Source organism: Guillardia theta, assembly GCF_000315625.1.
Source record: "Guillardia theta CCMP2712 unplaced genomic scaffold GUITHscaffold_1, whole genome shotgun sequence".
In the NCBI taxonomy this organism is placed as follows: domain Eukaryota; class Cryptophyceae; order Pyrenomonadales; family Geminigeraceae; genus Guillardia; species Guillardia theta.
The window spans coordinates 681,127-696,608 of record NW_005434673.1 but is presented as its reverse complement, the minus strand read 5'-3'; the positions used below and the strand labels follow the sequence as shown (position 1 = coordinate 696,608).

Here is a 15,482-nt window from a genome sequence, read left to right as displayed (position 1 = left end):
CGTACTACATTGCCGCCTTGAACACGTAAGTCGTCTTGGTTTACAGGAGAGTTTTTGTTAACTCGGCGCTATCTGACTGGCACGGCTGGCATACGTTCCATCCTCCCCCCGACTTCCTGGAATCGTACATCGGACGTCAGAAAGTCACGCAAACAAGAATGTCAGCAGATCCAAGTCAAGATACGATGATACAACGTCAAGTTCACAGTCATGCTGAGTGGGCAATAACGATTCAAGGATTGTCCATTCTGAAGAAGATTTTCATGCAGGGCTATTAGATGTGCAGTGCAGAGATAAGGGAGATGCCTGGCGAGCTGATGCAATGACGAGAGAAGGAGGATAAGATAAGAGAGTCTGAGGAGAGAACTTCGGAGTTCAGATAACAGAGAGAGAGAGAGAGAGAGAGCGTGCCCGCCGGCATTTGAAGACCAAAAGATAAATTTTGAACCGTAAAGAACTTGTGACCAGAGATTGCTGCCGCGAGATTTGAAACATCCGTTTCAAGGCATTTGAAGATTGTTGTGCAGTAGTACCTTGTTCGCCGATCCAGAAGTAGCTCCAGTTATGCATGCCACAGCCCTAGCTCCACATGCACGGTTCACAAACCCATATGCAGCCCCTAGCAAATCTGGTCTTTTTTTTTCTACTTTTTTGGGGGTTCACATGGGGTCCGTATATACACTCCCTGTTGACTACCCCCTGTTTTCACCGATCAAAGGGGGGGGTAGAGAGACTGGACAAAAGCGGGGTGGGGTGATTTGAATTTCTCTGGCGTGGAACCCTTCCCCCGCCAGTTGGTTTTAGAGGTACTGCAATTTTAGTTTTACCCATCACATACATGGTAGTATAGATTGTACTGTATGAAAACATATTGGTACAAAAGAGAGGTTTCCTGGTACAGAAGTTCCCCCCTCCACCACCCTACCCCCTTCGTATCCGTAGTATCTCCTCACAGAGGATATTTGAATCCACAGAGAAATCCCTCAATGCTCACTGTTATGAATACTCACTGTTATGCGCATCCTCTAGTCATTTATGTCGCATGACGTTTCTTCCTCAACAGCATCCCGTCACTGTGCGCTAGAGGAACGGGCTTCCTGCAGTCTCCTCTCCATCAGGAGATTCTGTTCCTGGAGCCGCCCCGGGTGTTCGGCCTCTGCATACTAGAGCGGACAAGTACGTGCAAGCTGGAAAACGCTATCAGGGATGCGACTAGGCTGGCACCAAGAGCTGAGGAGGCTAGTCGTCCTCTTCTACGCTGGCCATGGGATGAAGGCAGGAAGGGCCAAAGAAGACGACCTGATCCCCTGTGAGGTAGGGACGATGGAGACAGAGGAGGAGGTAGAGGACTACACTGTGACTCTCAGTCTGTTTCCTTGTTGTCATCGATGCCTGCAGATACCGGGAGGGTCTGCAGGAGACGGGACGGCTGCTCCCGCAGCAGGCGGCGAAAGACGCCCTGCCTCGAAAAGAGACTGCTGCAGTCTTTCTGTTTGCACAGCATGATGTTGTCAGGGCATGTGGGTACATTTCTACCGCTACGAGAAATATGGCATTCAACTAGCCTGACTATTGAACATGTCGTGCATCGAGCACCGACATTAACTTCAGGGAAGAGACTATGCATTCACTCACAAACTAAATACGAACCGTTCATCTCCTGAGTGCTTTTACGCATACAAACTAAGTACCAGACGCTCCCTGAGTGCTTTTACGGCATACAAGCTGCTTTTACGGCATACAAGCTAAGTACGAGCCGCTCATTGAGTGATTTTGTGTACTCAACAATTGCTTTTCCCCATGCAAATTTTTTGAAGCGTTGCGTTTATCATACACTTCACAACCGGTGCAACACATCAACGCTCATGAAAGCATCAGCGGCTCTGTCAGTGAATGAAACTCCTTCCCACTCTCCTTCTTAGATACGCGTTTTCACGCTCGTTTTTTATATCGTTTCACATAGCTTTGGATACATGTTCTTGATGCAAACACTTTAGGTTGTTAAAGTAGTTTACTTATCAAAATCACACACAGAGTATCACATAGAACACCCACACAGTATCCTGATTCACAGATACTAAAACACACACACAAATCAATTCCTCTTCTTCAGAATTTTCTCCCTCCATGCCTGCATGGCTGGAGTGGCAACGCGCAGTCTCTTTCCTTCAGTTCTAATGTTGTCGATTTCGATGCCACCAACTCTCCGTTTCATTGTCTTTTTCTGTAAAATCAAAGAATCAATATATTACACTGACACATCATCAATTTCCTTACCTTGACTGCTTGATTGTCGGTGTCCTGAGCTTCGATCTCTTGGTCTTGGTCGATTGCCTGGATCTCTGCTTCAAACTGCTTGTCCTGAGCTTCGATCTCTTGGTCTTGGTTGATTGCCTGGATCTCTGCTTCAAACTGCTTGTCCTGAGCTTCGATCTCTTGGTCTTGGTTGATTGCCTGGATCTCTGCTTCAAACTGCTTGTCCTGAGCTTCGATCTCTTGGTCTTGGTTGATTGCCTGGATATTTCCTTGAATCTCCTTGATATCTTCCATAAAATTCTTTCTGAAACGTTCAAATTGAACATTTCGCCTTTCAATCTCTTGACGGATCACTTTGATCTTCTCAACCATGTCATTGTATCCCGGTGGAACTTTTCGAAATTCAATGATTGAATGGACATCATTCAAAAAAGTCTGGATCGCACAAACATACTTTTCCATTTCATCGGTGTACTTGCTATCCAGCTCAGGCTCCACGATTGAGTGCATGAAGGTCATCAAGAACTTAATCGGATACATCACAATATCCATCATCATAGGAATGGAACCCGTTTGTGCCTTCAATTGTTCCTTCCAGACAGAAAAGAACTCGGCGCTTGTAGACATGACGTTCTTCAAGAGGCCCACCCAATCAAACTCATCCAGTTTGAATCTGAAGTGCAACAAAGGCATCAGAGGATGAATCATCTTGTACTCGGCCACCAATTCACCATTCTTGCCAGTGCCTTGGTCACAGCAAACGAACTGGTTGAACCCACTGTGATAATCCTCGTTGAGCTTGATGATGGCTCTAACCAAATCGTACACTTCAACGAACTCCGGCTCATTAAACTGGTACATGAATCCTTTAGTCTCCTGACCACACTCCTTCATGATTAAAGACTGCACTCCTTCATCTCTGAGCTTCTCAATGGTCTTAATGTGTTCTTGGATACACTTGCCATCAATGCACGCTACAATGTTCGCAATGACCGGATCATACACATCTTTCAGAGATGTTTGCAACGTGTCCTTGTTTCCATTCAACACTGCATCCAAAGACCTCAGGATAGGCAAACAAAGCTCCTGGAATGCTTGTCTGGTGAACAAATCATTCATACCTCCGTGAACGCATAAAATATCTTTCACAGTGTTGAAATGTTCGAAAAGACTGCAGACGTCATACTTGATCTTCTTCGATTCCCACTGATCTATGATTGCTTTGTATGATGGCAATTCATCCACAAGCTGTTTCATCTCATCATTCTTCCCTATGATTTCATTCCTGAGCATCCTGTAATCGTTGCTTTTTTTGGCAGTATCAAGAAAGAGAATGTCGTAGATACCCATAATGCTGAAGTATTCATGACATTGAAGACATTCCAATTGAGTGGGATTATCATGATGTTGCATGATATTGTAGTAGAAGCTCTTGAAGTTCATAAACTCAAAAGAAGAAAACTTCCCAGATTTGAAATTGTAACATTCCAAGAGAGTTTTGCAAGGGATGATGAAAACATCAAACAACTTCAGGTAAAACCTTATCTGTTCCAGTGGAAATTCCATGATCTTACTGTACGCTTGACCAATGATCTTCTTCATGAAAGCCAAAACCTTCTTGATGTTGGCATTGAAACATTCGTTGCATACCAGCATGTGTTCCCATTCAGACCTATCATACTCATTCCCATTTCCACAAACAGGATTATACTGTAGGTCGTCGTGTTCTCTTAGTTCCATCATAGCGAACATGAAATCATTCAGGAAACAAAACGTATTCCTTGATTCTTGGTCTTTGTGATAGATGACCTCCAACTTTTCGTTGCATTGGTAAGCAACAAACCCCTTCTTGTTGACGTATTTGAGGTTGAACTTCAAATTTTTCAGTTTGTCAAGCTCACTGACCGATTTTTCATCCCTCCTGTACTTCAAATCCTTCATTCGTTCACCCAACTTGTAGTCACACGTATCGATTACATATTGGATCATCTCGAAGGCAATGGTAGCTGCCATGTACTTGTCGTCATCTACCTTGTTATCTGATGCATTTTTTCTCTTCTGAGACAATTCGTTAACCAGATACTTCACGATACTGTACTGTTCCTCGAAATTGATATCTGCAATTGGCTTCAGAATACCTTCATAAAGTTCCGACATATTCTTCAGGAACATATCATCAAGAATGAAACCATCGAGGTTATACTTAACCGCCCCGACATCCCCTACGGCGCTCATTTCCAACCTTGGTGCCGTGGCGCGTGGCAAATGGACTCCAGAGGTTTGCCGCGGCGTTTAAGTAAGGGGGAACAGGGGGACGCATTACCACCCCCACCATACTCATTGGCGGTGATGACTGGTAGGATAAGGGGTAGTAAAAGCTTAACCCATGGGGGTGGTCATATATAAGTAAATTTAAATTCCGACACCTACCCCACCCATACACCCAAAAAGATTTCAAATGGTCAAAACAGGGGGTGGTAGGGGGTGGTTGACGTGCAATGGCTGACAGTACCCCATAGATTTAAAATATCACTTTTATTGACTATGAAAATAAGGGGTGGTCGGTTTGACTGTACGTGACCATGCTGACAGCGCCCCGTGACCTTTAACGGTACTTTAAAAGACTATTATAAGATTTGGCGCGAAACGGACGGGCAGAGGAAAAGCATGGCGCGAACTTCTACGAGCGGGAACGGAGGGGATGGCGCCGCGGTGGCCGCAGAGCTCGCAAGAGCCCTTGCAAATGAAACTTATACACCTAGATTTATGTTTCCTTATATTCCTTTCGAGTATAGGGGCAGCTTAATCAACCGCTCGATGAATCCCGGGCCTGCCCCAGTTGAGCAGGGTGAAGAGCCATTTTACAGTAACGAATCCGGGTCTGAAGAGTCATCCGAAAACGAAGATATGGAAGAATCCGATGAGTATGATGATTTCGATGAAGATATCGAACTCCCCATCGTGAATATGACCGTGAATATGATCCCGGAGAACGTCATACCCCTTCAAGACCCCGAGCAGCGGTTCATGCATGTCGGTGTGGATGAGAACGGCGATGGTGTAATGACCCCGATTCCGATGCCGAAGGTTGTCCCACTCTACCCGCCCCCGCGCCCGCATCACATCACGAGACTGATATAGGCATATCTATAGGCTAAGCTTAGAGCTGATAATAAAAAAAATGCCTCCAAAGTTTACGTTTCGTACTCGTTGCCTTTGTTCCGGCAAAGTATTGTGCCTGCATGCATAAGGACAATTACAAGAGAAGACAAATGATGGAGACGGCCGATCTTACACGCAAACCACATGCAGAGCACAAACGGCGTGAACTTCTGGTGGATAAGAATACAAGACCCTTCCTTCCCTTTACGCCCGACTTCAATGCACGAATCGCTCCGCGTGCCAGAGATAGAGCACATGTACCAGCCATTCCGCTTCCGCACAGGAGGAGCTGAGCTCGCCATCACCTCGATACAAAGCTTGTGAATCTTGTCCTTCCCTTGCGTCTGCAAATTATCAACAAGCTGATGGATCGACTTCACCTCGTTCACAACCTGCATCATGCTCCCGTGCACCTTGATCGCCCACTTTCTCAGCATTCTCCTTACACTGCGAGAAGTAACGCTTGTACTGAGTGTCGTCCCCAATCACTTCAAACCCCTTGTTGCAGCAGTAATCCTTGAAATGATCATAGCTGCATCCACACTCGCACTTCTCCAACACACTCTTATCCAGATCATTCACCAGCGAGCTCGAGCACATGATACCGCGAAGCTCCTCCACAAAGTCAACCATAACTCACTACTACAACTCGCTACTCCGTAGAGCTACTCCGTAGAGCTACTCCGTAGAGCTACTCCCCTCTTCAACCTGCTCAATCAAACCCTTTTTTTCTTCCAATTCTTTATTCTAGCTATCCGAACAATTCAACAGAAAAAGTCAACCGAAAAAGTCAACCGCACACGGGAAAGCGTTCCGCTCGCGGGTGCCTTCGATGGTGCTCAGGCTCAAGTCCTTATCGCGACGATGATGCGCATGATAAACCACCCAGGGAGCATAGACCTTACGTATACCCCGTCTGCCAACATATCCAGACATCCAGATATCATCATTATAGAAACATCCCCGAGGGAGTCTATCCAGATACATCCAGACATCCTCTCCGAAATTGCTAACACGATGAGCTACAGCCGTCCAACCAACTAGCCAGCCGTTGCAAACACGCGGAGTGGTGACAAATATGTTGGAGAAGGAGTAAGTCGTGAACGACTTGAAGTTGCTGTGCTGGTTGTTCCACATCTCGCAACCAAACGAAAGCGCCATATCCTTGTCATCAATGTGAGTAGCGAGCCATTCGACTGTACGCTTGTTGTAGAATATGTCATCATCGAGCGTTATAATCACGGTATTCGGGTCATGCTCCAGCAGCAAAGCACCTAGAACCTTGGTCGCAGGACCCCAGTCCTTATCAAGAAACTGCACCGTGAGCTTAGGGAATTCAAACACATCGCGTTGAGTCTCGTTGAAGCGTTGAGTCTCGTTGAATCGTATCCAAATCACAATCCGACAGTGTGCATGATGTGTTCACATCGCGTTGAGTCTCGTTGAAGCGTTGAGTCTCGTTGAATCGTATCCAAATCACAATCCGACAGTGTGCATGATGTGTTCTCTTTCTTCCTGTATGCCTTAGGAATGGAAATGATAACCCGATCAGCCTTCTGTGACTGACTGAAAACGCTATCCAGACAGGGAGTCATGTAGAATATCCGCTTACCAAACGTCGTTATACTCACCACTGTCCGCGGCGGCTTATGCACTCTAAGCCCAACTTGCGCTGCGCAAAGTAGCGCGATACTTTCGCCAAACTGCAGCAACAAGAACTGAACACTCAGTAAAACAAGCGTGACGACGATAAGTCCCATCCGGACAGTCGAAATATTCTTTTCCCACGCTATAAACTCCTGCTGTGCTTCACCAGACTGACTTGTTTGCTCATCCAACAGCTTCCGTGTTTCATCCGACGATTGCATACTACTGTATCAATCTTATACTCTCCCTCCCTCCCTTCCCTCCTCCCTCCCCGTTCCAAATCAAAACCCTTTTTTACAAAACCCTAAAATCAGGGCTTTAGGGTTTACGATTTAGGGTGAAGCTGCATCATTTCAAGCCTTTACTTAAAAACTTCACGCTTTCACTTCACTAGATCCGTTTTTTGATCTGTCTCTGTACCCAGATCGAACTCATAACAGCTGCAATCCACATCGAAGTCCATACAAACACAAACCAGAACGGGGCAACCGGCGAATCAATCCAGTACGACTCTTTCTCGTAGATCTTATTATAAGGAACAGGCATATAACACCCGCATTCACTCACAAACTAAATACGAACCGTTCATCTCCTGAGTGCTTTTACGCATACAAACTAAGTACCAGACGCTCCCTGAGTGCTTTTACGGCATACAAGCTAAGTACGAGCCGCTCATTGAGTGATTTTGTGTACTCAACAATTGCTTTTCCCCATGCAAATTTTTTGAAGCGTTGCGTTTATCATACACTTCACAACCGGTGCAACACATCAACGCTCATGAAAGCATCAGCGGCTCTGTCAGTGAATGAAACTCCTTCCCACTCTCCTTCTTAGATACGCGTTTTCACGCTCGTTTTTTATATCGTTTCACATAGCTTTGGATACATGTTCTTGATGCAAACACTTTAGGTTGTTAAAGTAGTTTACTTATCAAAATCACACACAGAGTATCACATAGAACACCCACACAGTATCCTGATTCACAGATACTAAAACACACACACAAATCAATTCCTCTTCTTCAGAATTTTCTCCCTCCATGCCTGCATGGCTGGAGTGGCAACGCGCAGTCTCTTTCCTTCAGTTCTAATGTTGTCGATTTCGATGCCACCAACTCTCCGTTTCATTGTCTTTTTCTGTAAAATCAAAGAATCAATATATTACACTGACACATCATCAATTTCCTTACCTTGACTGCTTGATTGTCGGTGTCCTGAGCTTCGATCTCTTGGTCTTGGTCGATTGCCTGGATCTCTGCTTCAAACTGCTTGTCCTGAGCTTCGATCTCTTGGTCTTGGTTGATTGCCTGGATCTCTGCTTCAAACTGCTTGTCCTGAGCTTCGATCTCTTGGTCTTGGTTGATTGCCTGGATCTCTGCTTCAAACTGCTTGTCCTGAGCTTCGATCTCTTGGTCTTGGTTGATTGCCTGGATATTTCCTTGAATCTCCTTGATATCTTCCATAAAATTCTTTCTGAAACGTTCAAATTGAACATTTCGCCTTTCAATCTCTTGACGGATCACTTTGATCTTCTCAACCATGTCATTGTATCCCGGTGGAACTTTTCGAAATTCTCGGTTCGAGCACACTTCACTCAGTTGTTGTGGCAGCTCCTTCAAAGTAAATTAATGTCTGAGTAAAGTCGCGTTCAATCTGGATGCCTCCAAATCTCTGTGTGAAACGTGCACAATCGTACCATTCTTTCGAACTTGAAAGAGATGCATGTGTATTGCGTCCTCTAATTTCGTTTCAAGGTGACTGTCAGTGCGCCCTCGAAATATAACGAACCTGATCCAGCCTGTTGGTTCTAACATGTAGGGTTCATCCTTGAAAGGCACAGGAACTTGATTCTCTGTTCTGTAAGAGTGATGTACTGATGGTCCAACTGCACTGACCTTTTCATCCGGGGTTTCAAGAAGGGCTTCCCACGTTTGCGAAACCGTGGCAGTTAACCATACTACCGTAGTCCTAATCTTGTGCAGATCGATGTTGAGACGGAAGAAACTCTTAGTTTGTTTTCTAGTGTTAAAGAAGTTGACATTCTTCCTTTCCAATTTCGGATGATTCCACTTCGAAATTTCACCATGACATGGTACCAGATTGAATGACATGTCTAAACCTTCAACGTGGTGTAGTAATTCAAAGTGCACAGAACATGCGAATGAAGAGGATCACCTTGTTCTCTTGCTCCAATCTCCGAGGCTCCTCCTTTTGGCAATGCCGAGCGATGAGGCAGCCCTTGACGACGGTGGCCGCCCCGATTGCGCCGCTATTCAACGGTCCGTCAAGGCAAGGAGGATTGCAACTGGTACTGAAAGTAGTACCATAGGGTATGTGTCGGTACCGTTGTAACTACCGTTAAAACAACTTGTAAAGAGGATTGTTGAAATAAACTAAAACTCTTGGGTACTATGAAGTGGGGTCTCTAACTCGTTGCACGCCTACTAAAAAAAAAGACCCTACCGAAAAATTTAAGTGCCAAATTAACGAAAGGCCTGAAAGTGAACGGCATGTGACATGAAAACTTCCGCCAGATCTCCTGGTAGTTCCATTTGATCCTACTCAAAGATCAAGAAAAATAAGAATCGAATCAGCTTCAAGTGCGTTTCCACACGGTTAAGCAGATATTCGACCGACCAATCTGGCTGGGAAAGGCTTGTTTTTCCTATTCGAAGATCAATCAAACAAATTGAGGCTGAGATGAGAGGCCTAAACAACTTGCGGCTAGAGAGAGGGCCTGATTGAAGAGAGGGTTTAGGGTTTAGTTTCGAGGCTCATAACCGACGGAATACAAGTTTGTTAGACTTGTACTAGTCCAAAGTCACGCAGATATCACATCGACCTTAGTTGTAACAAGACAGTTTTTACTCAAGACCGAGTTTAATGCACATAAAACCAGAATTGAGGAGCACATGAGAGATAGACTGTATGCTAGGATGTGAAACCCAAGCATCCAGACATGAGAGGACCTTAGCAAGACGGCTAGGAAAGCCCCCTCTTCGTCCCACACGCTACATTGCCGCCTCGCAAAACACGTAAGTCGTCTTGGTTTACACTGATTGCTTGACCCTTAGGCTGCTTGTCTGCGCGGCTTCGCGCTTGGGCTGGCGCTGCCGCGTCTGGGTGCCAGCAGTGCTGGTTCTTTTCGGGCTTGTGTTTTGTGTGTGTTTGTGCAGCTTCTCGCTGTGGACTGTGTGCCTGCCGGTTCAGCTTGTTCCTGCTTTGTTTTGCTTGAGGCACTTTTTACCTTCTGCCAGTAAATCCTATGCCCCAGTAAACAGCGGGGTGTAGACCCTCAGAGGGCGTGAACTCGTCCCCTCCTCGACTATGCGGAAGCTCCCGCTTGAACCTCGCAAACTCTAGCAGGTCGGGATGCGCGGCGAGGTACTGCGAGGAAGGCCAGCGGTGGTATTTCTCAAGCGCCAGGTGGACAGAGAGGTCAAAGCGACGAATCTGTGATTGGACCCGCGGGAGAAACGGAGATGACCCCTGGAGGAAGAAGCGCAGCTTCTGGAGATGGCTCGCCCTCACCAGCGTCTTGAACATGAAGCCATGCTGGACGAGCCCGAGCTTCGAGAGCTCTTCGTTGAGGGTAGAGACCTTCGCTCGGAGCTGACTAGCATGAAATCCATCCGTGCCGATAGGCAGGCCGCCAAGTGTAATCCCGCCAGTGACGACCTCGAAGTGAAGAAGTTGAGTCTTGAGACGGCGCTTAAGGCTCTTCTTCAGCTGCGAGAGATCAGGGTGTTGATGCCAGGAGGGAATGTAAACTTTCGACTCGCGAGGTTGAATCTCTAGCTTCAGATCAGCTAACATGTACTTCTTCATAGCGGACGTAGCTGCAACGGCATCCTCGAGTGGACCGACAAGCACGACGTTGTCAGCATAGGCCAAGACTCGAACAGAGGGAAAAAGCTCTGCGATATGGAGGAGCAGGGGGTGGATACTGTGGCAGAAAAATACGCTGGAGGGGACATCGCCCTGACAGACGCCCGAGGTACACTGAACGGAGGCTGACTGACTTTTGTGAAAGAGTCGAAGGTCAGCAGAGTCTCCATAGTAGCTGGAGAGGTAGGAGGCGAACAAACGGAGATGCTCGCAAGAGGGCAAGCTTGCGCCTTCAGTGATGCTCCCATCAAAGTAATGAGGGCACTAAGGGCACTAATGGATTTACTGGCAGAAGGTAAAAAGTGCCTCAAGCAAAACAAAGCAGGAACAAGCTAAACCTCCAGGCACACAGCGCACAGCGAGAAGCTGCACAATCACACACAAAACACAAGCCCGAAAAGAACCAGCACTGCTGGCACCCAGACGCGGCATCGCCAGCCCAAGCGCGAAGCCGCGCAGACAAGCAGCCTAAGGGTCAGGCAATCATGCAACAAGCAGCAGGAGCATGCAGGAGGGGTATAGGAGGAAGAAAATCCCTTAGACGCGGCACTTTTTACCTTCTGCCAGTAAATCCTATGCCGCAATCCTATGCCTCCCAGACGCGATACCCGGAGGCAGCCGACTGACCACTGTAACTGTCAGTCGAGACGTCCGCTGCCGCCACAAAGCTGGCGGCCGCGGACGGAGAAAGGGCAGCCGCCGACAAGGAGCCGGCGCTGCCCGGGGGTCCGCCTGGGGCCGCCCGGCAGCGGACGGAGGGAGGCTGGACACAGGAACACGGTACCGCTCGAGGTAGTCCTCCTCGCTAGCCTCCGAGTCAGCGGTAGCCGAGTCAGCGGGAGCCGCCCGTGACGGCGGCGACGCCGCAGCAATGCCCAAGGACCGGCGTGACCCGACCGATGCCGGGGAGGAAGCAGGCGAGCTCGGACCAGCAGCAAGCACCCCAGTGGTGTCGAGCTCTCCGGAGGCACCCGACGTCACAGTGAGGGACGGAGACGCCTCGCCAGCTCCGCGCCGATCGTCGGCGCCACTCGAAGGGTTTCCCCCATCGGAGTCGGAGACCTCCGGCGAAGACTCCTCGGGCGACTCGACAAAGTCCGAGGAGGAGCTGTCCTCTGGCTCGAGAAGTGCTTGCGCCCGCAAGGGCGTCATGCGCCTCGCACCAGACAAGAGCGCTTCCAGCGTCAGCTGCATGGTGAGGCGCTGATAGGTGGCGGCGCGTTTGCGAGCCAAGACCTCAGCAGCAGGTCCGTCATCAGGCACGAAGTGCCGACCAAACGCCGCATCCTCAAGAGGCATCGAGCGCTGAGCAATGATGTCCGCGAGATACCAGATGAAGCGGAGGGTGTCAGGATGCAGGGTACCGTCCGTCGAGATGGCAAGAGGGATGAACGCTCGAGGAGGAGTAGTCATGGCATATGCAGCGCGATGTTTGCGAATCTTCTCAGACGCTGCAACATGGAGGGCGTCGAGGTTGACCTCCCCCCACTTGGTCAGGTCGGCAGAGCTACCAATGTAAGGGTGGACCAACGTCACGTCAGGATGGGAGGGTACCTGCCGTCGAGAACGAGGATCCCCCACTGTATCGATGACGCTCTGAAGACCAGCTTCGTTCAGCATCGACCGAATCGTACGAGTAAGGTTGTCATGCGCCGTGGGAAGCTTGGAGGATCGGCGTTTGCAGGTCTGGAGATGATGTGCAGCAACGGAGGGATCGAGCTCGCGCTGACATCCATCACATTCTGATGTGCAGCAACGGAGGGATGCCATGGAGATAGCAGTCGAGCATCTGAGCATAGCGGTGCGGGAAGGCCTTGAGGGGGTAGTAGCTCGAGACTCGCATCGGAGAGTGGCTCAGGTCTCGCTCAGGAAAATGAGCGAAGATGGTAGACTGCAAGACCCTATCCTGCGACTTGAGCGAGTGTGTCCTGCGGCTGTGCAAGGTGAGGATATCACGCTGCTGATCGGTCAGCGCAGCGCGAGCATGCACATGGCGAGGGAAGACGCGCATGACAAGAGGGGTCACATTTCGCTGCGCAGGCGGAGGAATGAAGTGCTCATGAGACGAGTCGACGAGAGCGCGCAAACCAGGGATGTGTACCACAGATGCCGGGGGGCGTCCTCCGTCATCAGCCGGGGCAGGTGGGATCGCCGCGCCATCTGCAGCCGGTGCAGGAGCCTTGACACGACGGTAGAGGATCGCTCCAGCATTATGAACGAAGTCGTGCGCCTCAACGAAGAAGGTCCGACCAGAGGATGCTTCTGGGCACGGAGAGATCTCGAGCAGTGAACGTCCAGGCTATGAGGAGAGGGCAGCGTCCGTGACATCGGCTGGTCAGAGTACCAAGCGAGGAAGCGAGCGATAGCCGTATAGTAGAGGATTTACTGGCAGAAGGTAAAAAGTGCCTCAAGCAAAACAAAGCCGACTATGCGGAAGCTCCCGCTTGAACCTCGCAAACTCTAGCAGGTCGGGATGCGCGGCGAGGTACTGCGAGGAAGGCCAGCGGTGGTATTTCTCAAGCGCCAGGTGGACAGAGAGGTCAAAGCGACGAATCTGTGATTGGACCCGCGGGAGAAACGGAGATGACCCCTGGAGGAAGAAGCGCAGCTTCTGGAGATGGCTCGCCCTCACCAGCGTCTTGAACATGAAGCCATGCTGGACGAGCCCGAGCTTCGAGAGCTCTTCGTTGAGGGTAGAGACCTTCGCTCGGAGCTGACTAGCATGAAATCCATCCGTGCCGATAGGCAGGCCGCCAAGTGTAATCCCGCCAGTGACGACCTCGAAGTGAAGAAGTTGAGTCTTGAGACGGCGCTTAAGGCTCTTCTTCAGCTGCGAGAGATCAGGGTGTTGATGCCAGGAGGGAATGTAAACTTTCGACTCGCGAGGTTGAATCTCTAGCTTCAGATCAGCTAACATGTACTTCTTCATAGCGGACGTAGCTGCAACGGCATCCTCGAGTGGACCGACAAGCACGACGTTGTCAGCATAGGCCAAGACTCGAACTTCGGAACAGAGGGAAAAAGCTCTGCGATATGGAGGAGCAGGGGGTGGATACTGTCACAAGCAGCAGGAGCATGCAGGAGGAAGAAAATCCCTTAGACGCGATACCCGGAGGCAGCCGACTGACCACTGTCAGTCGAGACGTCCGCTGCCGCCACAAAGCTGGCGGTCGCGGACGGAGAAAGGGCAGCCGCCGACAAGGAGCCGGCGTTGCCCGCCGGGGGGTCCGCCTGGGGCACTGGGCGGACGGAGGGAGGCTGGACACAGGAACACGGTACCGCTCGAGGTAGTCCTCCTCGCCACAGGCTAGCCTCCGAGTCAGCGGTAGCCGAGTCAGCGGGAGCCGCCCGTGACGGCGGCGACGCCGCGGCAATGCCCAAGCGGACCGGCGGGACCCGACCGATGCCCGGCCGGGGAGGAAGCAGGCGTGCTCGGACCAGCAGCAAGCACCCCAGTGGTGTCGAGCTCTCCGGAGGCACCCGACGTCACAGTGAGGGACGGAGACGGGTCGGGGCCACTCGAAGTGTTTCCCCCATCGGAGTCGGAGACCTCCGGCGAAGACTCCCCCTCGGGCGACTCGACAAAGTCCGAGGAGGAGCTGTCCTCTGGCTCGAGAAGTGCTTGCGCCCGCAAGGGCGTCATGCGCCTCGCACCAGACAAGAGCGCCTCCAGCGTCAGCTGCATGGTGAGGCGCTGAGCAAGCATTCCAGTGGTGTCGAGCTCTCCGGAGGCACCCGACGTCACAGTGATGGACGGATACTGAGATGAAGCGGAGGGTGTCAGCATGCAGAGAACCGTCCGTCGAGATGGCAAGAGGGATGAACGCGGTGAGCTACGGATTTACTGGCAGAAGGTAAAAAGTGCCTCAAGCAAAACAAAGCAGGAACAAGCTAAACCTCCAGGCACACAGCGCACAGCGAGAAGCTGCACAATCACACACAAAACACAAGCCCGAAAAGAACCAGCACTGCTGGCAACCAGACGCGGCAGCGCCAGCCCAAGCGCGACTTGAAGGAGGAGTAGTCATTGCATATGCAGCGCGATGTTTGCGAATCTTCTCCAACGCTGCAACATGGAGGGCGTCGAGGTTGACCTCCCGGCCCCCACTTGTTCAGGTTGGCAGAGCTACCAAGACGGAAGATTTACTGGCAGAAGGTAAAAAGTGCCTCAAGCAAAACAAAGCAGGAACAAGCTAAACCTGCTTGCACACAGCGCACAGCGAGAAGCTGCACAAACACCAATATAGGGGTGGACCAACGTCACATCCGCCATCAAGCCCTCGTACTGCTCAGACCCTTGATCTCGGATCCCAGGGATGTGAATATCCCCCATCTTTTTGCGGCCATGAGGATGGGAAGGAAGATTTACTGGCAGAAGGTAAAATGTGCCTCAAGCAAAACAAAGCAGGTCCCGCTCAGGAAAATGAGCGAAGATGGTGCCCTATCCTGCAACTTGAGCGAGTACGTCCTGCGGCTGTGCAAGGTGAGGATATCACGCTGCTGACTCGGCGGCGGGGCGTGAGCGCAGCA

General features: G+C 50.1%; 6 protein-coding genes across 6 annotated transcripts; all 6 read right to left on the bottom strand.

Annotated features, from left to right (window-relative positions):
- Positions 1–2,095: 2,095 nt before the first annotated feature.
- On the bottom strand, positions 2,096–4,491 carry GUITHDRAFT_99120 (hypothetical protein; the record flags this gene model as incomplete). Its single annotated transcript, XM_005842262.1, has 2 exons — positions 2,096–2,224; positions 2,278–4,491. 2 exons carry the CDS (start codon positions 4,489–4,491, stop codon positions 2,096–2,098), a joined length of 2,343 nt encoding a protein of 780 aa, XP_005842319.1.
- A 654-nt stretch (positions 4,492–5,145) lies between these two features.
- On the bottom strand, positions 5,146–6,051 carry GUITHDRAFT_131559 (hypothetical protein; the record flags this gene model as incomplete). Its single annotated transcript, XM_005842261.1, has 3 exons — positions 5,146–5,388; positions 5,680–5,762; positions 5,832–6,051. 3 exons carry the CDS (start codon positions 6,049–6,051, stop codon positions 5,146–5,148), a joined length of 546 nt encoding a protein of 181 aa, XP_005842318.1.
- A 144-nt stretch (positions 6,052–6,195) lies between these two features.
- GUITHDRAFT_99118 (hypothetical protein) lies at positions 6,196–7,286 on the bottom strand (the record flags this gene model as incomplete). Its single annotated transcript, XM_005842260.1, has 2 exons — positions 6,196–6,732; positions 7,050–7,286. The coding sequence occupies 2 exons, from the start codon at positions 7,284–7,286 to the stop codon at positions 6,196–6,198; spliced, it is 774 nt and encodes a 257-aa protein (XP_005842317.1).
- Positions 7,287–8,072: 786 nt separating this feature from the next.
- Positions 8,073–8,605, bottom strand: GUITHDRAFT_99117 (hypothetical protein; the record flags this gene model as incomplete). Its single annotated transcript, XM_005842259.1, has 2 exons — positions 8,073–8,201; positions 8,255–8,605. 2 exons carry the CDS (start codon positions 8,603–8,605, stop codon positions 8,073–8,075), a joined length of 480 nt encoding a protein of 159 aa, XP_005842316.1.
- A 1,509-nt stretch (positions 8,606–10,114) lies between these two features.
- Positions 10,115–10,892, bottom strand: GUITHDRAFT_99116 (hypothetical protein; the record flags this gene model as incomplete). The annotated part of the gene is made up of 2 exons (XM_005842258.1): positions 10,115–10,262; positions 10,312–10,892. 2 exons carry the CDS (start codon positions 10,890–10,892, stop codon positions 10,115–10,117), a joined length of 729 nt encoding a protein of 242 aa, XP_005842315.1.
- A 646-nt stretch (positions 10,893–11,538) lies between these two features.
- Positions 11,539–12,749, bottom strand: GUITHDRAFT_99115 (hypothetical protein; the record flags this gene model as incomplete). Its single annotated transcript, XM_005842257.1, has 2 exons — positions 11,539–11,581; positions 11,737–12,749. 2 exons carry the CDS (start codon positions 12,747–12,749, stop codon positions 11,539–11,541), a joined length of 1,056 nt encoding a protein of 351 aa, XP_005842314.1.
- Between the last annotated feature and the right edge of the window lie 2,733 nt (positions 12,750–15,482).